Source organism: Rhipicephalus sanguineus, chromosome 7 (genome assembly GCF_013339695.2).
Source record: "Rhipicephalus sanguineus isolate Rsan-2018 chromosome 7, BIME_Rsan_1.4, whole genome shotgun sequence".
Classification (NCBI taxonomy): domain Eukaryota; kingdom Metazoa; phylum Arthropoda; class Arachnida; order Ixodida; family Ixodidae; genus Rhipicephalus; species Rhipicephalus sanguineus.
This window is the reverse complement of record NC_051182.1, coordinates 20,777,938-20,802,391: the sequence shown is the minus strand read 5'-3', so window position 1 is coordinate 20,802,391 and position 24,454 is coordinate 20,777,938. Positions and strand designations below refer to the sequence as shown.

At 46.7% G+C, this 24,454-nt stretch overlaps 1 protein-coding gene across 1 annotated transcript in view; it reads right to left on the bottom strand.

The window, feature by feature from the left end:
- The window catches only part of LOC119399321 (uncharacterized), a 53,391-nt gene extending 32,921 nt beyond the window's left edge, over positions 1-20,470 (bottom strand). Inside the window, exons 1-3 of the mRNA XM_049417340.1 lie at positions 20,183-20,470; positions 3,465-3,522; positions 1,245-1,358 (exon numbers count right to left, since the gene is read on the bottom strand). Of these exons, the coding sequence (XP_049273297.1) occupies positions 1,245-1,358; positions 3,465-3,522; positions 20,183-20,470 (460 nt within the window). The remainder of the gene's footprint in view (positions 1-1,244; positions 1,359-3,464; positions 3,523-20,182) is intronic.
- Between the last annotated feature and the right edge of the window lie 3,984 nt (positions 20,471-24,454).

The following is a 24,454-nucleotide window of genomic DNA, read 5'->3' as shown; positions in this document are numbered from 1 at the left end:
GGAGTTTATTTTTCTCGACATTCGGAGGGTATTTTCGGAGTTTATTTTTTGGCGGAAATAGGGCGTTAATCGGATTTTATTTCTCGGATATCGCCAATTTTCCGAAACTTGGAGTTTTATTTTGCCTCATTTTCAGCACTCCGAAATCTTAGGTAGAATGATATCTGAACACAAAAACATGAGAAGACATCAATTGGATGTCTGGCAGATCTACGTTAGTGCGTGTTACAAACATCTACGTTAGTGTGCATTAAAACCTTCGAGCTTGTTGCAGTGGATGAAAGCATACTTTACGAAGTTGCTGTCAATAATGGAAGGCACGGTCATCTCGATTGAATAATCTCAGCTTTGAATCGAGCACAACGCATCCACATCGGCTAAGGCCTTACCAAACATTTAAAAAGCGGTTTGTATCAACATGCGAAACGATACTTCGTTACACTGCTGAACTACTTGCTAGTCTACCATAAAGAGTCTACTTCCAGGAAGCTCGTCGTCGCAGAAGGGTGCAAGCACCACCTCTGCCAGTCGTCGGTGGAGCTCCGGCGACTCGTCGACGGTGATGGAAATGGGGCGGTCTTTCATCGAAGAGCGCAATGTAAGAATGCCTTTCGCACTAACCTCATGTCGGTACTTCTCATATAATTGATTATTACCAGGCAGCATGAATGCCGCCGCACGCTAGCTTCCAAAGAAGCTCCCAAGAAGTCCATCAGACCGATCCAGTGTGATCCCAGTATGACAGAGTGCATGGCAAAACTAGTGCGTGAGGCAATGTTGATATCGGCCAAACTAGCCGTTGTATCAATGGCCGCTTAGAACAAGTCGTTTCAATAAAGAACGGAACAGGGTCATAGTGGCTATTACAATCAGAATTTATTGGATAAATTCGAATTGTCAAAACATTTACCGGCGAGTGTTTATCCCATTTTATCGGATTTTTCCGAAAACGCGTATCATTAAACTACCGAGCATACTATGGCGATCATGACATTCAGCAATTACCGTGTTCGTCCGTACTACGTCGTAGTCACTACCTTCGTCTGCGTATTTGGCTGCGAGAAGAGCTAGCGATATTCAGTCATTATTAAGAGAAGCTGCAAGTTCACCACAGGGTCTAGTACAATAATATTTGACATGTTCACAGGAGCTGTGACCACTTATCCGCAGCTTTTCCTGCCGATGTTCAACAGGTTCTGCAGGTATCCGCTAAAACATACGCCACTATAATTGTCCTGGCTTACCTAAAAGAAGGCCGTCCATGTCGAAAATAACATGCGACACTGGCTTGAACCTAGCTGCAGTGGCTGCTCTTGTCTTCACGCCCGTGGTGCTTGCCGAACGGCTCAGACCTGTGCCTGGGATACGTGCAGCACAAGCACAAAACTGTGATCACTCAACATTTAACATGTCTCGGTTGAATTATCTATAGTAAGGCTAACGGTGATAAATAGCAAGATTAGGTGTTCTAAAGAAATTCTTGCCTATATTTTACACGGCATATTTTGTAAGATGAATTACAGATATGCAGCTTATCAGCTCTACTCTATGAAAAACTGCCTTTACGTTTGCACTTATAATAGAGGCATTTGAGGCATAAAAGTGTCGTAGTAGTTGTGCGCCTTGATGGAAGTTATTAAGATATTTTTGAAACTTTTTTTAGCGCACACAAAAGACGGGGACACACGAAGAAGGTGCACACGAGCGCTTGTTCATTTAACGCTCGTTTGTACCTTCTTTCTGTGTCCCCGTCTTTTGTGCGCGCTAAAAAGAAATTTCAAACATGAATTCTTACTAAGTCACCCAGCTATTAGTTTTACTGCAAGGTATTGAGACTAAGGATGAGCATCGGGCTAGTTGGTGCAGCATAATCCAAAGGTTTTACAGCGCCTACAACGAGGACGAGCAAAGCAGACACACACACACAGCGATGATGTGCGTTGTGTGTGTCTCTGCTTTGCTCGTCCTCGTTGTATGCGCTGTTAAACCTGTGGATTATTAAGACGTTTCATAATCTGAAAGTTGTTTCATGTAGTTTTTGAGATATTTCTAATCTACAGGTTATTTACCATTCATTTGCGCCTACTGAAATTGGTGGCACATCAAACCCAGGCGATGCACATTCGATGCATAACTTTCGTTCATGAACAGAGTCCGGAAAGAACAGCGATAATAAAAAGTAAATCAGAATCTAAAATTATTGCTTAATTGTGTGTTAGGGCAACGCTTAGCAACATGTGCCTACCGTAGGGAAGTTGGGCCCTCGTCCGGTGTATTAACACACCTTTAGCCCAATTTCCTCGGCATACAGTGTTCGCTGTACACCGGAATAAAATTTGATTTCATGATTTGATGATGAACTTCGTCGTCGGTGTGGTAATCGCTCACACAACGCAGGAGACACCTCGGAAACGTATGGGTAGGCTACAAAGATACGCCAATGGAAGAAGACGAGATTGCTCAGGGCAAGTGCCTGAGCGTAGAAGGACTGATGCAGCGCATTTGTTAGATTTCATCGAAATACTATGTAAAAAGAGTGAGCTCAACCTACGCGCACAACGCTACACGTAACAAACAAACCTTTCGTTTTTGTTTGTTGCAATCGTCTTCACCTAGCCATATCACTGTTAGATAGCTTGTTCCTTTCGCTGCCCATGGTTTCCCGCCAACATCGTCATTATTTGTAAAAGCGCGTACATAATAATTTGTTGTGTAGCTGCACGTTGTTTTGTCGGTATTTATCTCAACTGTAATCACTCTATTGCACCGTTTCTAGTCGAATGACACTGCAAGCTTTTTGTTGTAGGTACGTGGCTGTGTATTCATTTAAGCTGTACTCTTTGAAATACGGTAATTTTAAGCGCTTACTAACAAAATGTCCCGGTATTGTATCTGAGATGAGACCCCTGCTACATGATTTTTACCTTACATTGCGACATTTCTCAAATGACCCTAAAGATCGTGACTGTCAACTAACTTGTCGCCCAGGAGCAGTACCTTGTGCGCAATTAGAAAGTGCTCAGCAGCCTAACACTACGCCAAGGAAATCACCGTTCCTCGCCATGTTTTTCTACATCTAGCCCAATGATTTCCCAAACGCCACACATCACACAATTTACACATACGGTTCATCCAATTGGGGGCCCGCTGCCCCTGCTATCTCGCTTGAACCCCTAAGTTTGTTTTCCAGAGAAACTAAGATAATTTTTGGTCGTGAACACGTCTATGTAAAAGCACTACAACTAGGCCGATACTTGAATTTTATGAAACGCTGCTCAGTGTGAGGGTGTGAAAAGTATTAGCAAGTATAGTTTCAATTTCACGGGACAAGCGACATTACAGTTAGCAGGATTTGTATATTTCTTAGGTGACATTTAGGGCACATTTCAGTGCATTATTTTTGTGCAGCTGTTCAAATAAAAGGAAGTGGTCTCTCAAAGCTACCTGCGGAGCTTACAACTTACCGGCATTGAAGAGGACGTTCACAAACAGTCCATTAAATTCAGCCATCTTTGTGTATTGCTGTCAAAATAACAAAAAAAGAGCATGTAGATGTTAAAGGGTTGCTCTGAAAGGGTTGCTTGAGCTATGTTCAGAAGCATGGATGCGTTTATCAATATGGTTTTCTTTTTCTAAACTATCTATACGCTTACATCGCCCTGTAGCATCAAGGATTCTGCTGCGTCTTACGCTAGGGCACCACAAAAATCTCGCGAATAATATCATGTTCTTTAGTAGCATGATACTAACATTTCAAATAATGTTGTTAAGAACAAAATCATGCTCTCTCCTTCTTTTATCTACTAAGGCCATTGTAGGAAATATTGATTTCGAACAATCTCGCTTCACTGAATTGGCTGTTTGCATAAACATTTAACTGTTTTGCCTTCATTTCATGGCATCATTTATTCGTATACTCATGAGCACTGCTTTTAAATTTTCCAAATTGATAATTCAGGTTTCGTTAACACTTTTGATTAGTGAGTCCTTGGAAGCCAGTGTGTGATTCATTGCGGTGTCCTTCTGTTGGTACTTATTCGTCACTACAATATACGAATACGATAACGAGCTCTGTAAAAGTCATGGCCTCGGGTTCTAAGTTTACCTCTTTCATTAGAAACTGAAATTTCCCAAATTTCCATATGATAGCTTTTTCACATCGTTGTTTGCTTTCCTTTGCACTATTATCTTAGTTTTATGAATCGTTACACGCCTATCGAGAAGACCTATTTAAGAGCGGCATATGCAGTTGTGAGCAATATAAAAAGGAACACCAAATTGGTGATGAAGATACGATTAGGCATTATGTGTGTGTAGAAAAAGAAGTGGTTTAATAAAGGATGGGGGCTCGTAGAGAAAAGAAGAAGACGATGAGGTTGGAATGGGTCCTATGTGTCTGCGTCAGTCTCTCGCGTTTTTCATATTTTTTGGTGCCGAAAACCCCGTGCGGACACGTCTTACACTCTTCGCATGCATCGAGGGGCTTTCTGCTCTGCCACTATACTGGTGAGGAACGATAAACGCCGACGCAGAGATTGACTCCAGTGCAAGCCAGCTGCGAGAACGCACCTAACTTCAAAGAATGGATCGACTGAAAGCCAAGCGAGCCTCCCGACGAGCACAGAACACCAAGGTCATTCAGGAAGCCAGATCTCTTCTCAGTATACCCGATGTTGACATTCCCAAGCTCAAAGGTATGCGTGATCGTATTTTTTCAAGTAACGACAGGCTATCGAAGATCGATGACGAGATCCAGGAACACATACCGGAGGATGAGTTAGGAGTTGAATATGCGGCTTCTGCCGAGTACAACGACGAGGCAATCAGCATGCTTGCCGAATTAACTTGTCGGATCGAGGCAATGGAAAGAGTTGAGAGAGATCGCGCTACTCCTTTGCAAGCACCACCTGTGCAGCCTAACGTCACGGATAACGCTGTTCTCCCGCGCAGTTTCTGTCGACCTAGTCTTCCCAAGCTCGATATGCCAACGTTCAAGGGAGACATAAATGAGTGGACTGGATTCTGGGAACAGTTTCAGCAGACAGTTCACCTAAATAACGCCCTCTCGTCCACAGCGAAGTTTTTCTACCTGCGGCGATATCTCGCCGGAGAAGCAGCAGCAGCCATAGCAGGACTGCCAACATCTGAGTGTTGTTAAAACGACACTATCGATATCCTCAAGGAGCGCTTTGGGGACAGAAATCGAATCGAGCAGCATCACCTAGCCGGTCTAAGGAACCTTAGTCACGTTAAGCAAGGCACTGACGTGCGAGGTCTCAGACGGCTGTACGATACTACACAGCTGCACATTCGTTGCCTGAATTCTCTCAACGTGCCTACGCTAAGCTTCTCCGCCATGCTTATCCACATACTGCAAAAGGCTCTACCGCACGACATCGTTCTTGCGTTTACTAGAGAGCAACGAACTAAAGCATTGAGGAGAGACTCATCCGGTGGCACCCAAGTTGTGTCTGAATCAGCTTCAGCAGCGGCTTCTTCAGCTGCCAAGTTGAAAGAAGTACTGGCATTCATTCGTGTCGAGTTGGAAAGTCGTGAGCAATGCATGACGCCAAGCGAAAAACGTTGTGAACGACCTGAAACGACAAGAGGTGCCACGGCTTCGGTTTTGCACAATTCATTTGTAAAGAAAGCGGGCTGCTTTTTCTGCCGCTCCAAGAAGCATGGCACGCGTGCTTGTGACAGCAACCTGTCTCTTTCTTCTAAGAAGGAGAAACTTTCCAAGGACAACGGATGTTTTCGCTGCACGTCCAGGGGACACCAGGCACGAGCCTGTCAAGTTAAGCTAACGTGCTCATCTTGCCATGGAAGGCATGCAACAAGCATGTGCTATCCATCGTACCGCAAACAACGGGTCGATGCAGACGCATCAGGAAGCTGCACAGCAGTATTCGTTTCCCCCGAAACAGCAGTGTCAAATTCCACAGAGTTATCGTGCAGTGGGCAGCGAGTAAACAACAAGGATACTGAAGTATATCTGCAGACCTTTCGTGCTTTGATCATCCAAAATAACAAGCACCGCTGTGTCAGAGGCATTCTAGATGGTGGAAGCCAGAGGTCTTTCATCAAAGAAGAAGTAGCCATGAAGATGAGTCTCAAGGTCGTAGGGGAGACAAGGATATCGTTCAGTACGTTCGGCAGCGCATCTCCTTTTCGAGCTGAACGTCGGAAAATAGTTGAAGTACCGTTACGCAGTCAACAAGGCACCGGGCTTTACCGTATACAAGCTATTGTTGTTCCGGTGATATGCCACGACATCGCTTCGCCATCAGCTGACAGCCATTTCGTACAACAGCTGCGTTTGGAAAACAAGTTCCTGGCTGACAACAGCATGATCGTGCAAGCCGATGAAGAGCCAGAACTTAGTGTTCTTATCAGATCTGAGTATGTGTGGAACATTCTGACTGGTGAAGTCATTCGCAGCACGGAAGTTCAAGGGCTCACAGCCGTCAACACTTGCTACGGGTGGACGCTGCAAGGACCGGTTCGTTAGAGAGGCTTTCTCGACCACAGCACTAACTTGATGGTTTATGTTATGCGAGTGGACATCAGCGAAGCAGAAGATCAAAGGACTTCTCAAGTTTTACGATCTTTCTGGGAACTGGAAACAATGGGCATTGAGGACGTTTATGAATCATCTGCAATCAAGTCCTTGGATCACTTCAGAAAGACCACACGAAAGTCCATTGGCCGATATGCTGTCGCTTTGCCGTAGAAAGAGGAATGCAAGGACCTCATCGGAGACAATCGCGACATTGCCGTCAACCGTCTACAGAAGCTGGTGAAGAGACTATCGCGACAAGAAGGCTAGCTTGACCGCTACGATACAGTCATTCGACAGAATATGTTGCATGGTCACTCAGAAGTTGTACCCAAGGATGTTCGCGATCACCATCCCGTTTACTACATGCCACACCGGGAGGTCATCAAAGAAGAGTCACTGACCACCAAACTCCGGGTTGTGTTCGATGCATCCTCGCATGGCCCAGGACTACTATCACTCAACGACTGCCTGGAAAAGGGAGCTAATCTAAATCCAGAGCTTCTCCGTGTGCTACTTCGTTTTAGATGGTTTTTAATCGCCCTGAACTCGGACATCGAAAAAGCGTTCCTGCAGATTGAGATACAAGAGCCAGACAGAGACGCCTTTCGATTTCTTTGGTTCAATAAGATACCCAACGAGAAGAACGCTAACGTTGTCGAATGGCGCATGACGCGCGTGCCTTTTGGGTCAACGTCAAGCACATTTTTTCTGATGGCTACTATCCATAACAACGCTGGTCCTGAAGACGAGAAGCTTGCGGCGAATCTGAAGAAGTCATTTTACGTTGATGACTTGCTCACTGGAGCAGATTAGAGCTTTGCACGGGCCGTATTTCCGAGCCCGGCCCAGGCCCGCTGACTTTGTCTAAGTCCCACCCGAGCCCGACGGCAAAGGGCTGCGAGCCCGCCCGGCCCGGCCCGACGTGCGAAAACACATTCCCGGGCCCGGCCCGGCTTTTTCAAGGTTCGCTGCGAAAACAAAGCATTGTTTTCCGGTAATTTGGCATTTTCTTGAGCATACCAAATATGATCAAACGACACACGACGAACAGTCTCTATTACACAGATTACAAATTACAAATAGACGGCCTCATGCCAGCAACAATGGAGTTCGCTCGCCAAAGCCGTCACGTGTATGGGGTATGCCCACGCAAGCGTCAGCTTTCACGAAGGCGATCTACGTCGGGTCGCTCGTCGCTGTCGCGTGCATTTTCACCCATATGGGATTTGGCCTTAAATCTAACGCGAACAGTCGCGTGGCGCCGTCACTAGCTCAGGTGGTGTTACTTCTCTATTTGTCGGAGTGCAACAGAGGCAGCGTTTTACCTGCTCCCCTTTTGTGTAAAGTAGCGAATGGAAAGGAAAAGCGATAAAGGGCGGTCGCGGAAAAGGCGCTGTATGCGGAAAACGGTTCCCGCTCATTCTCTATATTTCGGGCTTGAGTCGGGCTTTGTGCAGGGCCCGAGCCCGGCCAGATAAAACTCCAAGTGGCCCGAGCCCGGCCCGGGCCCGAGGTGAAAATACGTCGGCCCGCCCGAGCCCGGCCCGCGGGCCGGGTCGGGCTCGGTCTTTCGGGCTACGCGGAGCCCGTGCACACCTCTAGAGCAGATACGTTCAACGAAGCCCTTGAAGTTTACGGAAGGACGAAGTCAATCATGAATGACGCTGCGATGAATCTTCGGAAATGGAGAACCAATGACGACACACTGCAAGAAGTGTTTCTGGAGAAAGAAAAGCCGAGAGATGGAGGAATTAATGCAATTGTATTGGGCAATACGGCTGTATTGGGTATGCTGTGGAATACAAACTGCGATAGTTTTGAGTTTACTCTTAAGTCAGTAATGGAATGCTTAACGGCAACAAAGGCAAATACCAAGAGGCATCTACTAAAGACGGCATCCAGGATCTATGACCCGCTTGGAGTACTCTCACCCTTCACAGTAACAGCCACGCTTCTTTTTCAGCAATTGTAGGTTCGAAACGTTGCGTGGGACGAAGAGTTGCCCAAGGAAATCGGCACACCATGGAATAAATGGTGCACGGTTGTCCTGCAGCTTGGCTCGATTAGAATTCCGCGCTGCGTAAGAAGCAGTCTCCAAGGAGTGACGGATACGGCGGAACTTCACATTTTTGTGGATGCTAGCTTGAAAGCATACGGTGCATGTGCTTATCTGAAGGCAACCAACCTGCAAGGCGAGTCTACTACCATGCTCGCAGCAGCGAAATGTAGAGTTGCGCCGATGAAATCACTCACGTTCCCGAAGTTGGAGTTGATGGGCGCAGTTATCGGAGCAAGACTATTGAAGTACAACCGATCTGCGTGGGAACACCGGCAGTTTCCTTGCACTATGTGGACCGACTCCACTATTGTGCTCAGCTGGGTCCGAGGAAGCGGGCACAAACTGAACCAGTTCGCCAAAAATAGGGTGAAGAAAATTTCGAGTGTTACGGTCCCAGAAGAATGGCGTTACTCTCCAGTACAAGAGAATCCCGCAGAGCTGCTTACATGCGGTATGTCTGCAAAGTCTCTTTTGGAAAGCTGCGTCTGGTGGAGCGGTCCAGAATGGCTCCCGCGAACGAGTTCGGAATGGCCTACAGAACTCATCATGGTCTCACAGGAAATTGTGGACCTAGAACCTGAGCCTGTAGTGTTTCAGGTACTCATTCAGGCGAAAAGGAAAGATGACACATTCATCGATCTCACAAGATTCAGTGACTTACAGAAGTTACTACGCGTAACTGCGCTGGTATTTCGCTTTGTTGAAAAGTGCCGACATGTGCAAAAAACCACTCGAGGCAAAATAGCGAGTTTTAGTATAGCGGAAAACAGCAAACGCAAGGATTTAGCGTTAGCGTTAGCGTTGCGTGCTCCTAACTGCGCATGAGCAGAACGTAAACGTAGCCCGACCTCTTACGTACGAACGCTATTTCTGGAATATAGCGTTCAACGCTAACGCACGCAAGAGATCCCGTACGTAAGGCAAGATGGCGGTGCCTGTTGAAGCGAGAGCCGTCCACTTCGAATCTTTGTAGCCGTCGTCCTGCATTATTAAACTTATTCATTCCCTAATAATGTTCGTGTTTGATTTAGATTTGAGTAATGAGGCTTCGCCAACCGTGTACCGCCGATAAAATAGCTCCGTATTTGAGATACAAAGTGGATTTGCGCTGCAGAAGGCTTAGCAAGATTTATTTGCAAGGTTCGCTCATGTTTTCTGTAGCAGCGCAGAGATGGCGACGCTGTCTTTAGTCGCCTCTTTCCAAGATACGGCCACAAGTCAAGCAGATACATGTCAGGCGTCGTTTCCCTTCATGCCTTTCGCGGCAGTGCATGAATGTGACGCGTGATGCGTCCTTAAAAAGGCCAACTAATAGGGGTCTTGAAGAATTCTCGAACGCGGCATGTCGACAGAAACCAGTGTGTCATAACTCAACACTTCTGCAAACGCGGGATGGAGACGCAACAGTGGTGACTTTGGATCAGCTCGACTTGGTGGCGCTTTTGTGGATTCTACAGTGTATTTAGTGTTTTTATGTCTAGATGGCGCCGTATGTGCTCGCGTTAGCGTTAGCGGGAATGCCTTCCGCTGTACTAAAAGACCGCCAGTTGGCACGCAGCGCGTTCTGTTTTAGCGTTAGCGTTGAGACGCACGCTAACGCTAACGTAAGCGTTTCCCGCAATACTAAAACTCGCTAATATCCGCAGCAGATATGAAGGACGCCGAAGAATTATGGATTCTTCGAGTGCAGAAAGAAGTGTTCAAAGAAGACATTTGCCAGTTGTCGCGCGGAAAAGCCGCTAACAAGAATTCTGCGCTGAGAGATCTACATCCCTTCCTTGGTCCCAAAGGGGAACTTCGCCTCGGTGGAAGACCTCAAGAGTTGGACGGTACTTACCGAGAGAAGCATCCCGTCATTCTGCCATATAAACATGAGTTCACGAGATTAATTGTGACAGAGGCGCACTGCCGTACGTTACATTGTAATGTGTCAAGCACAATGATGCAAGTGCGACAACGGTTTTGGGTTATACAAGCTAGGCAAGAGGCTAAAAAAGTCATCAACGCCTGTTTTTTTGTGCAAGCAAGAGATACAGTGCAAAACGTACTGATGTCAAGTATGCGCCTATACCCGTAGACAGAATCAGAATATCTCGGCCGTTTGAAGTGGTGGGCGTAGATTTTGCAGGCCCACTGCACGTCAAGCAAAGGGAGTCGAAATCTGGCACTGCGAAGACTTTCGTATTGCTTTTCACTTGTGCGACTACCAGAGCGGTACACCTTGAACTGACAAGTGGCCTGTCATCAGCGGTTTTCTTCCTTGTGCTTCGCAGATTTCTATCACGCCGAGGAATTCCTCTTACTATTTACTCTGACAACGCCGTGGCATTCAAGAGAGAATCGCGAGACTTGCAAGACTTTTGGACCGTCATGAATGGATCCCCCTTTTCCACTTTTCTTGCTTCCTATCGCATCGAATGGAAGTTCATTGTACCTAGTGCACCATGGCGGGGAGGATGGTGGGAGAGATTGATACGGTCAGTGAAGACAGCGCTTCGCAAGACACTCGGAAAACAAGCGCTTGACAGCGAACAGCTAACAACACTACTGATGGAAGTGGAGGCCGTAATTAATTTGAGGCCTCTGACTTATATGCATACGGACGCAAGAGAACCTGCTCCGATTTGTCCAGCCAATATTTCAGTCGGAAAATCTCTATTGGCTGAACCGGTGGAAAGCGGGCAGGAATACCAGAGCCGAATAGTCCAGACAAGCCAGGAAAACCTAATTAAAAAACTACGACATAGGAACAAGCTCCTCAAGCACCTGTGGCTTCGTTGGAAGAAAGAATATTTACTTGAGCTTCGTTCACTTCATCACTACCCAACAGCGAGAGATAAGGGCTTAAAGGTCGACGACATAGGGATCGTCGAGGAACCCAATGCCTCACGATGTGTTTGGCCACTCGGAAGAATAACGGAGGTATATCCTGGACGCGACGGACTGGTACGAGCATGCCGAGTTCAGACTCAAAGCGGAAAGATTACGAGGCCTGTGCAAAAACTGTACCCAATAGAAATACCATCAGTTTCGGCGAGCCGGGAGAATGCAGAAAAACAAGTGGTTTATTAAAGGATGGGGGCTCGTAGAGAAAAGAAGAAGACGATGAGGTTGGAATGGGCCCTATCTGTCTGCGTCAGTCTCTGGCGTTTTTAATAGTGCGCATACGAATCCGAAGTATTTGCTTCCAAGGTGCGCAGTTCTGGTTTAACGTTTCGTGTAATAGACACTCTTGTGTTTTGCAAATGCGTTTTGGAGCAATTATATCTAAACAGGGTGTCGGAAGAACGAAACTCAAAAACGAAAAACGAAAAAAAAAACGATATTTTTGACCGGAACGGAAACGTAACCGAAACATTATCTATTATTTCGTTCCGGAGTGAAACCGAAATTTTTTCAATCGTTTTTCGGTTCACGAGAAAACTTGGCAATCCCGAACTGAGGTCATGCAACGTGACCAGTTATGCACATCTCAGAGTACAGTATTAGCGCATACCTCAGGCAGGAATTCCAAAGGAAAGATATGTTGAAATTGTGCGAAAAACGAAAACAGTGGCAACCAGATATGTTTATATTAACGCAAGTGGACTTTTGCGCGCCTGTCACGCAGGCCAGCGTGGAGAGGGCATGATCGGCACCGAAGTTTGTTACAGCGAAAGCTGTTATGAGATCAGAACAGCCGATTTTGGCACAATCTGCCGGTGTCCGTAACCGCTATCGCGTGGAATAAAAAAAATGACATGAGAAACAAATTTCTAGGATCCGAATGGATTTTAACCCGCGCCCTGTGCGTGGTAGTCGAGTATCCCACCACAGTGTCACGCTGGTGCTTGTAACTTCTCCGCAAAAATACTCTACACAGGCGTCATGTCGGCCAAGGAATCGTGAAACATATGTTATATAGAGTGGCAGAAGAGTAAAATAGCAACCTGGCGTCACACAATGCGAATTGCTCAAGGAGTCAGTCGTTGAACGCTTTCAACCCGTTACAAAGGGCTCAGCCATAATTCTTCATCGTCATCAGCCACAGCACAAAGTGCACATAATGCCTCACAGATGTGTAGCAGGTACTACGATTCTCCGAAGAATGAAGAAAAATGGCATAGTGGGTGCTTCGCTACTACAGAAAAATTATGATTTATGGCGTAGTGGGTACTTTGCATGTGTACTTCTATTAGTTTCCCCAAGAAAGTATAGAACGGGCTCAAGAAAGGCTGCTGTTCCAGCTTACGATGTGACTGTGCTGCGTGTTCCGCGCAGGCCTGGCGAACTTTTTTGTTCAGATTAGCTGCCTCGCGCAGAGAGTGCACTCATTGACGTGCTGCTTTTGAGATCGTGCTCACTCCCTTGACACAAAGCATTGAGCCTGCTAAAAAAAGTCGTAAGTGACTTTTGAGAAAATAAATATTATGACTTTGAAGGATATAGTACTGGTTTGTGCTAGTTGGTAGGAATTCGTGGTAGAGCTTGTTCCACTCCTCTGAAGAACGTAGAAAGAACGTGTTTTACCTCTCTCCCACTTTCTTAATTAAGAGGAGGGCAAGTAACTATATCACAAATCCCATGTTTTTATGAGTACTTAAACTTTAAATTTTTGCATGAAAAAAGAAACGATACGAACCGTTACGGAACATTTTTTTTTCGTTTCGGAACAGAAAGGGAACGGAACTTTTTGCGGCGAAACGAAACTAAAACCGAAACGAACAACATTTCGTTCCGACACCCTGTATCTAAATCGACTTTTAGTGTTTTCTTTCATAGTGGTTTCGACTGTACATCGGTAGCACAGTTAAAATACAGTCAGGCTTCCTGAGTGTTTTTTTTCCGACACATATAATGCGACACATATAATGTGTCTATAAAGCGTTTAGTTTCTTACACTTGACATTAATCCTTGCCTGGTAGCTACAGCGCAGGATCCTTGCATCAAGACAAACACTGATGCGATAAAAGGGATGCAGTGAGATGTCGTTAGGTTAATTTCTTTCTAAGTGTCGCATGATTGATTGCTCAAACATCTCCATTTCTGTACGTTATTTAGAAATAGGGCAATCAGGAAGGAAAACACACAAATTTCGTTTTCTCCTTTTGCTGAGTATTCGCAAATTGCATATTTATCCACACTCTTACTGTATCACCGCATGTTCAATACGAAGACAAGGTTGCTGTTTAACTACCAACTCGCCCAACTTGCCGTTTTGTTTTCTTTTGCAAGACTTCAGTATTCGAAAAGTCATTCAGTCTCAGACTTTTTGACGAATGGAACCATTTTCTTGCCTTCGTTGTAGACATATCAAACAACCAACATTTCGAGCTTGAATGTATGAAATCAATAAATATGATTATATTACACTTCCCCACTTTTTCCTTTATTCCTTCTTTACAGGTAATTTTATGCTGAGTACACAATTGTGTTTACAATCAATTCAGGTATCACACATTTTCAGGCGAAAGCTTAAATACCTCATCAAACGCGAAAACTGACCGTCGGTGGCATTCGGCAGCGCCAGCGGCGTGAATACGTGTGATGCAAAAGAAATCATCGTTACTTGATGACGTCACATTATCACGTCATCCTCCCCTCAAATATCGCCCGAATTTGTGACGTAATGATGACGTCATTGACGTCATCAGTGATGACGTCATCACATATGATACCGTCATATCGTCAAATGCGGGCCGACACGGAGGCACGGCAAAACCAGGTCAGGGGCAGAAAGCCTGTGATGCCTACGATGCTGGAGACAGTACAATAGCACATTAGCTGCAGAAAGCTTTCGGAAGGGGCCATGGGTGGATCAGTACATCGACTGAGAGGAAAAAGAAGATAATGGCTTTGGACTGCGAGTCCTCTTAGGCAAATGCATAAGCGACCCTCTTTTTTTTTCCATTTTGCATTGGCGTCTCCTTCATTTCAAATTTGCTTATTAAATGCGAAGCATTTCTTAGCGAACCTAGGCGCATTGTGCGTTTCTATCTATCTATCTATCTATCTATCTATCTATCTATCTATCTATCTATCTATCTATCTATCTATCTATCTATCTATCTATCTATCTATCTATCTATCTATCTATCTATCTATCTAGACACCTACGTCTGGGCGTTCTCGTGAACGCTTCCTTATTTGCTGTAGACCAAAACTGGTATGGGATGGTAAGAGGGTTTGACGAATATGACTGTCTGGTCATGACATCAATAACGTGAAAATCTCGTCGCGTACGTCGTCAAACTCTTTCCTCCTTTCCTCCAGACACGTGTGGCACATACCCGTATACCACGGGCCGCAGTAAGCCCGTATACGCCACAGGTGATTGACAGTTTATATCTTTCCGAGAACGGCGAGAACAGACATTGGTAATTTAAATGCCACTGCGTAAAGAAAAAGCGACATCGGCGGCGTTGACTCGACCAATGCAAACAACAAAATTCATGATCTCAGCGGGAATCGAGTCAAAACATTCTGCGTTGCAGTCACATATTCTACTACACAGCCATGCCACGTCTTCAGACTGCTTTGAAAAAAGACCCTGTGCATGTGTGATGTCCGCAGAATGTCAATTGTGGTTACAGTGCTGGTTATCTCATTTCATACCAAAGCAATGAACATTCAAATATGTCCTCCTACAATACAGGCGTCATTCCCGGTTAACGTCAATATTGGTTTTAGTCTATGGTGGGAATCGTTGCGCATTCAATCGGACGAACACACGAAGGGAAGGACAAAGTAAACGAAACAACGGTTTCGGTGGTGCCTCCGCTTTTATAGAAGTGTAATAAACATTACAATTGTATTTCTGGAATTGAGCAGGCTATATTCAAGCATTGCTCGACCCCGGAGGAATACGCTAAGGAAAGTTACGTATGATATTGACATCATCGCACCGGAAAGTGCACTTCGTTTCGATAATTCGCCTCGAGATCACTGAGTGGTGACCCCTCGCGTGTGACGTCAGAGAGGTGACTCGGGTGACGCTCCTCGCGCGCTCCCTCGCTACGTGAAGGCTGCTCGACGCTACCGGCCTGTCTGTCCTGCTCGAGCTATTGAAACTTTAGTGGGCAAGTTCATAAAAGCAATTCTTACTGAATGTTCAAGCAAAATGCCCAGCGAAATCGAGCGGAGTTGCCGTCAGGAGCACGTTCAGTGTCGATTGCTCGCGGTGTCGTCTGCTAGCCATCGATGTGTACATCTGCCTGTACGGCGACGATTTCTCTTCGCGACTGTTTTAGGGCCGTGGCGCACTCAAAATGACTTTTCGGCCCGTTTTCCATCAATATAACTTCAGTGTTCGGCCTTCGGCTTCAGTCTGCGTTAAAGCTCAATGTATGTATAGCGCCTGCTGCGCGTGTGCGGTTCGGATATTCCGTTGTTCGGAGATTTAGGTGCATGACAAACGACGTGTGATGTCATTCAATTGAATTAAATGGTCGTTACAGGCAACAATCTTTCATTAAATCCGAGTTTTCAGCAGCTGCTGTGAAACCACATCGTAAGTACCTGGAATTTAAGCAAGAAATAAAAAGGCTGATAGCACCAGTGAAAAGGAGATGCACGACGGTGATATGAACGATTGCTGTGTTCTGCGGAGTTTTCTTTTTTTCAAGACATTTAAATCTCCTACGTTAATAAATCGACGTGTGCTGACTCGTTCACGGTGTTCTGAAGGTATGCTAAACATAATCATTGTGGTCATACTAACGTATATAAATACAAAGCTTTCGCATCGAAAGTCCTAATAAATTAGGATGAATTTGCAATACAACAGTGTAAGTAGCTCTCAACGGTGCACTCTTGACAGGCCGGGGTGCCATCACAGTACAAAAAAGACTCACAGGGTCCCTTATGGACTTGTTTAAGATGACTCGAAGCCGAAAGCCACCTTCTTTTTATTCACTCGTTGTACTTTTCGTTCCCCGCCCCCCTCCGAACGTTTTCTGGGCGCAACGTGGTTTTTCAACGCCTCCGATCCTAGAGTCAGTGGAAGCTTTCTACTGAGCACCTGATTTTGCATTGTCTTCGTGGTCGGCCCACCGATCACGGAACCAATGCAAACCGACGATGTCATGTGATGACGTCATCATGTGACGTGACATTATGACGTCACAAATTCTGGCGGTCTGGGATGTCATGATGACGTCATAAAGTGACGTCATCGTGTGATGATTTTTTGCATCACTCGTGTTGACGCTGTCGACGCGGGACGCCGACGGTCAATTTTCGCGTTTGATGAGGAATGTAAGGCTTTCACCTTAAAATATTCAATCGTGTTACAGCGCAGTAAAGAATAGCAATAACCAGCCAAAGGGGCCTTAAGAACGGTGGGCAAGAGCTCTCTTTCTCCTCTTCCTGTACAAATTCTGCGATTGTTTCTACTGTTTAGCAAGATGTACTATCTGTGTCAAATGAAACATGAACAGCGGAAGCGCGTTGCCCAAGCATTAGGAACTGAGTACTGCGCGCCGTCCTGGCATCACCATTGACAGGCCCGCACACCCGGGTAGGCAGCACTGCATGATCGAAAGCATGAATGATGTTCACGAGCGGCACACCACATGAGCGTATCTACCTCTAATCATAAGGGTGCGAACTGTACCACGCGCACCACTGCTGCGTTTCATACGAAGTCGATAGTACGCGTAACAAGTTCTAATGTGTATCCAACTCGCCCAATCTACGCAAGTTGTCTTCAATAAACGGCTGGCCGATGAAGTTATCAATTTTATTTTGTCGGCAAACGTTTTGTGTACAGAGGTCCACATGACTACAGTTGGGAGTGCAGTCGGAATTTTCGTTTAACTCAAGTCTGTTTACACCACGCTAACTTATGCGAATAAGCCGTAAAATTGATCGCGCTTCGCTTCGAAAGCAGCGTAGACTCCCTTTAACTCGCATGGCGGGACCTTCGCGCTATCACGTAAGCTATTTCAACGCCATCCAGCCAAGTGAATGACGCTAGGAACTCGGGGGCATGATCCTGACCGCGATGGCAGTGAGTATGTAGAATATATGTTAAATTTTACCGTCTATTAACCTCCTGTATTGCTGGAAGCCATCTGAAAAACTATCAATCAGAAGAAAATACAGCTAATGGTCGAGGAACGCCGTGCGACGCGAGCGAACTATAACGAAAATGGTGCTGTTTTAGCCATATTCTAGAAGACGACAAAAGCCGAATCCCCGCCTTTGCGTCACCGGAGCGCCGTTCGCAAAGCCGCCATAGGTGGCGCACGAGGCGAATAATGACGTCTGTTCTCTGAAGTGAGTGCTGATGTTACATCAGATCACAAGTTACCCTTTAAATGCCAGTGTAGTCGACGTGCCTGGCAAAGCCATGATGTGCACACAACTACTACGCTTACAAAAAATTGGAGAACCCTTAAGCTTCGCCGTTAAGAGTTGAACGCGATAGCGAAATCCGGCCCCTAGTGCGCACTTCAGCCACTTGCATACTTATTAATGTGTGTTCTTATACACAGAGACACACACACACGCACGCACACGACGTATGTATAGTAATGGTACAGGTCTTCGATCTAAAGCACTTCCCTGTGCTAGAACGGCGGAATCATATATATAGGCTCTGCTGTAGTCGAGACACGTTTTTCACAATGTCTCACAGATTGCAACGTATTATCTAAAGTTTGCTGTTTGCTTGATATGTTTTCCACTAGATGGACATAGTTGTCCATTTTTGGAGCTGTTTGTAAGTTTTCACAATATCTCACAGATGGCAGCACATTATATAATGCTTGCTGTTTGCTTGATGTATGTTTCCGCTGGATGGACATAGTTGTCAATTTTCGGAGCTGTTTGTAAGTTTTTGTGGTTTTAGCGGCGATGGGCACACGAAAATCGCACTGAAACAGTTGATGCAGTTTGGCGTCGCCTTGCGCGATTGTACGCCTCTGCCATGCAACATTAAATGCGTTAAGGAGACTCATTCTACTACATGGCATTTATATAGTGTATTTTTCCGACGCAGTTGCAAGTAGCATTGTGGCTTTGTGGTAGGGCACCTGCTTGCCACGCGAACAGCCCGGGTTCGATCCTCAATGAAACCGGACATTTTTGTTGTTTATTTTATTTGCAGCTTTCTCGATTTTTCGGTCGCGGACGATTTTTCACTCACAGCCAACGGCGCCGTCACCGACACCGACCCCTGGCATTTCTACGAAACGATCTCTCTAACGATATTGCGTTAAAACACGTCGATCCACTTGGTAAAGCTTGGCTCAAAGGCAAAAAAATGCAGCATAGCTTGCTCATTCCTGCGCATGAAAACTATTCCAACAAGACGTGGGATCTGCCGAATTTTGTTGTTGGTATAGCTCTTCTCAGCAATTTTGCGCCCCTGAGGGTATAACACATGACTGTACAGTGTACACGATGGAAGCCGTCCTCATGCTGCCCCCTTAGCAACTAACAATTCAACATGGAATGCTTCTCAACATTCCTCGTTTTCAATGCACAATGGGCGAATGTAACAACCTACCTACAGAAAGGCTAATCAGCACTGGTCTTAGTTGTTGATATTAATGATTAATGATACCTCCTGTAGAGTAAAAAGTTGGGCGAGTTGGCGTTCATGATACCTTGTCGAAGTTCACGATACCTCCTGACAGAGGAGTTTTCGAGGATACGCGCCTCCTAAACTAGATAGCGGATGCCTCATGAAACAGCGAAGTGCGGCTGTCTTCGTCGAAGGCGACAACACGAGTGGTAGGAAGAATTAAACTCACACGGTCCCTTATGCATTCGCCTAAGACGACTCGAAGGCAACAGCCCTCTCCCTCTTAACGCGATAGCGTTAGAGAGCTCATGTAGCAGAAATTCCGCCGTCGGCGTCGACACCATTGGTTGTGAGCGAAAAATTGAGAAGGAAGCAAATAAAATAAAGTATAAAATATTCGGTCCCATTGAGGATCGAACCCGGGCCGTTCGCGTGGCAAGCAGGTGACCTACCACAAAGCCACGATGTTACTTGCAGCTGCTACGAACAAAAAACACTACATAAATGCCATGTAGTGGAAGGAGTCTCCTTAACGCATTTTGTTCGGCAGGTGTCACGACGAAAACGAGCCCATTCGGCGATTTGTAGGCGCATTTGGGAGGCCATCAAACTACGTCGAAAAAGGCCGGGATAGTGCAGCCATCGCCGCTAAAAACACACGCGAACTTTATTTTATTGCGCTACTATACATATATGGACACTGTTGGCTGATTTTTGCCATCGCCGTCATGCCCCGGATATATATATATATATATATATATATATATATATATGCGTTATATATATATATATATATATATATATATATATTGCAAGGGGGTTTATTGACGACGTCTGGTAGCAGGCAGACCGCAGGTCCAGCGAGAAACAAGCAGGATCCGCAACCACAACTCGCGATCAGCGCTCGCGCCTTTGCACCAAGAGATGATCCCACTGGTGAATGCCTCGCTCTTTCACCTTTACAATACCCCGGCGATGAAGAGGAGCCATCCTGGCGACTCAAGGTGACGAGAGGACGGGAGGGTCGTAACAGGGCTTGAGGCGACTGACGTGGACCGTCTCACGACCAAGACGGCGCTTGTCCGTGGACGGCTGGACCGGCTCAATCACATAGGTGATAGGAGAGGGGCACTGGATGACGCGGTAAGAGCCGGTATACTTCGGTGCAAACTTGGGAGTCAGGCCAGGAGAGTGAAAAGGCAGTCGAAGCCGCACGAGAGAGCCGACGGGGAAAGTGTCCGGGGCCACATCACGGTCATGGCGATCTTTTTGGAGGGCTTGATTATCCGCCGTGAATGAGCGTGCGAGCTGACAACACTCTTCAGCATATTCGGCCATTTCGGAAACTGGGCTGAATTCTGAGGCATCGGGATTGTACGGCAGTATTGTGTCAAGGGTGCTGCATGGCTCGCGGCCATACAAAAGAAAGAATGGGGAAAAGCCTGTTGTGGATTGCGTCGCAGTATTGTATTCGTACGTCACGAAAGGGAGAATGACGTCCCAATTGTAGTGGTCCGAATCATTATACATAGCAATCATATCTCCCAGTGTGCGGTTGAAACGTTCCGTTAGGCCGTTCGTATGAGGGTGGTAGACCGTTGATGTGCGGTGCACTGTACGGCATGAGTGAAGAAGCTATTGTAGAACTTCAGACAAAAACGCGCGACCTCTGTCACTCAGTAGCGCCCGTGGTGCCCCATGACGAAGAACGAACCGATGCAAGATGAAGGTGGCAACGTCACGAGCACCAGCCGAAGGTAGCGCTCCCCAGGGCTGGGCAGAGATACTCAGAAAAGTATTCCGGAATACAGATATCGAAATACATGAATTGGAAGCCTAAAGTACAGATACTGAGATACATTTGCCTTTAACGTAACGGGATATTTCGGAGATACTTTTGCAATAAGAAGAAAAAAGTATTCCGGAATACAGTTCCAGCAATACAGATACTGGAATACTCTTTTTATTTCAAGGAGACACCTATTAGTGCAGCATAATGTTGTCATTAAAGTTACAGCGCATCGAAACGTTCAGTTCATTTATTTATTTATTACAGCACCCTCAGCACCATTAAGACATTGCAGGGGAGGGGAGGCGGACAAAGTACATTATTAGTAATAATGACATAATTACAAGTATCAATTCCAATAAAAATACACTATTTCACAGCAACAGTAACAAGGATTGGACCCCGAAATCGACATACTTGGCGAACAAACTAAGTTATCCTAGAAATAGCACACTTCAAGCAAATCACTCGAATCACTAATGAACACCAGTGAATTGAGAAAAAGCATACATTTATTTTGAAGATCTGCTTTGCTGAGAAGGCTGCTGTGTAGGCTTCTCAAATAGGCTGTCTTCTAACATCGTCGGTTCAGCCTCAGCACAAGACTCACGAAAGAAAGAAAGTCTGTCTACCGCTGAAGGCGAGCACATATTCGTGTTATAGTGAATAAATGTTGCCTTCACAGCCGGATTGCCCTGCAGCGTGGCGATATCTCTTCTCGGGTCATCTAGATACCGAAACACTTCCGCCCTCACTTGGGTTGTTCTGACTGTTCAGAATCCGAAGTCGGTCGCCATCTTCGGAATCCTCAGCCGTCTGACCCTGTCGGCTTCAATGAAGCTTCCACCACCACCGACGCAACCAGCACCCATTTCAAAAAGCCGCAACAGGCGAAGTCGGCTCCGGCGGTGGGGAAGCCTGCTACCACAAAAGACCGTTTCACGCATGTAATCAATTAGGAACGCACCCTGACATTGGAGAGGTGGCTGAAAGCGCGTCAAAGATAGACATCTTCTAGTCACTTCCGCCGCGACTACGGGAACTGCTTTTGGAAGTGCCGCCGCTTTGGAAACTGAACGCACGCGAAGCATTGCAAAGCCTGTTCCAAGGCGGTATCCGCGCGTGGGGTCGCGAAGTAATGGCTTTCCACCGGAAAAAAATTAGGCGTGCTGCACTGACCTTGAGAGACAGCGACTTTCGTCGGTAGAGGCCAACACTGCCCCCGCGATTCTGCCGTCCGCGGCGTCGCGCGCTTTACCACATGGACCATTCTGTGCTTGAGGGGAAACCATCGCCGCCCTATCTGTCGGCGACCGGCGGCGCGCCTTCGCTTGTCTTGGCACAAAAAAAGAAAAAAAAACGTCATTCCCCCATTGGAAACACGCCTCAACTCATTTCCGACACAAAAAAACAATGTAACGAGATACCTGTGTCCTGCATAGTATCGCAATACAGGCGATACATCGTAAATGTAATTCACTACTGAGATACAAATACATGTTTCAAATGTATCTCGATACAGAAATACAGATACTCAAAAGTATCTCTGAAATACTATCGCGATACTCTTGTATCGCGATACTGCCCAGCCCTGGCGCTGCCGTTTCGGCGTATCTTGTCAGATGGTCGGCAGCTACAATCACCCATCGATTACCAGCAACAGAGCACGGAAGTGGGCCGTATAGGTCAATCCCAACACGGTCAACTGGGCGTGCAGGACATGGGAGAGGCTGCAGTTGACCGGGTGAATGAGGAAATGTCTTACGCTGTTGGCACATGGAACATGAGCGAATGTATTTTCGCACAAATGTGTACATACCCCGCCAGTAGAAACGTTGGCGGATCCGCTCATACGTTTTTAGCGCACCAGCGTGTGCATGTTGCGGTTCAGCGTGAAAATATGCGCATACATCAGACCGCATATGGCTGGGTATGACGAGCAGCCATTTACGACCCGCCACTTGATAATTGCGACGGTATAGTAGAGCATCCCGCGTTGCGAAATGCGTTGCCTGGCGGCGAAGAGCCCGCGGGTATCCGGAAGTTGAGGAGTCGGAGAGCATATTCAAGAGAGAGACAATCCAAGGGTCCTTCCGCTGTTCAGATGGCATGTCGGTGACGCTAACAGCGGCGAGGGGAAAGTCAATGGTGGAGCTCTCCTTTTCATCGGATTTCACGGGTGATTGTGAGAGAGCATCTGTATCAGAATGCTTTCGCCCCGATCGGTAGACGACGCGAATGTCGAACTCTTGTAAGCGAAGTGCCCAACGTCCAAGCCGACCAGAAGGATCATTTAGCGACGCTAACCAACAGAGTGCGTGACGGTCAGTCACCACGTCGAAAGTTTGGCCGTACAGATAGGGGCGAAACTTGTTTAACGCTCACACAATCGTGAGGCACTCCTTTTCGGTTACAGAGTAGTTGACTTCCGGCTCAGTGAGGGCACGGCTGGCATAGGCGACCACATACTCCGTAAAACCATGTTTGCGTTGCGCGAGTACTGCACCAAGGCCAACGCCACTGGCGTCTCTGTGTACCTCGATTGGCGCAGTTGGGTCGTAATGGCGCAGGACGGGCGGAGAAGTAAGTAGTTGGCGCAGAGTAGTGAAGGATTCGTCACAGGCTTGTGTCCAATTCGAAAGATCCGCCGGGCCAGCAAGGAGTTTAGTGAGCGGGGCGATGATGGAAGCGAAGTTCCGGACGAAGCGACGAAAATATGAGCTCAGGCCCACGAAGCTCCGTAGTTCTTTAACTGTAGTCGGCTTGGGAAATTCAGCAACAGCGCGAAGTTTGTCAGGGTCGGGGAGGATGCCGTCTTTTGAAACGACATGACCAAGTATGGTGAGTTGCCGAGCCCCGAAGTGGCATTTCTTCAGGTTAAGCTGAAGGTTTGCGTTGGTAAGGCACTGGAGAATCTTGCGCAGATGAGTGAGATGCGAGGTGAAATCGGGTGAAAAAACGACAACGTCGTCAAGATAGCACAAGCATATCTTCCATTTAAGACCGCGTAAAATGCTGTCCATCATTCGCTTGAACGTTGCGGGCGCATTACAAAGTCCGAAAGGCATTACTGTGAATTCGTAGAGGCCATCCGGTGTGACGAGCGCTGTTTTCGGGCGATCAGACTCGGCCATTGGGACCTGCCAATAACCCGAACGCAGGTCTAGCGAAGAAAAGAATTCGGCACCTTGGAGACAATCGAGGGCGTCGTCTATGCGGGGAAGAGGGTAAACATCTTTCCTCGTAATTTTGTTCAGGCGCCTGTAGTCCACGCAGAATCGGATGGAACCATCTTTCTTCTTGACGAGTACAACTGGGGAAGACCAAGGACTACAAGAAGGCTTGATGACTCCACGCTGTAGCATGTCGTCAACTTGCTCTGTAATGACACGACGCTCCGCTGATGACACACGATAGGGGCGCTGGCGCAAAGGGGTATTGTCCCCGGTGTCAATTGTGTGAACAACGGTGTTTGTTCGACCTAGCGCCGCTTGGGGGAAGTCAAACGAACGTCTGAACCCATGCAGCAGGGC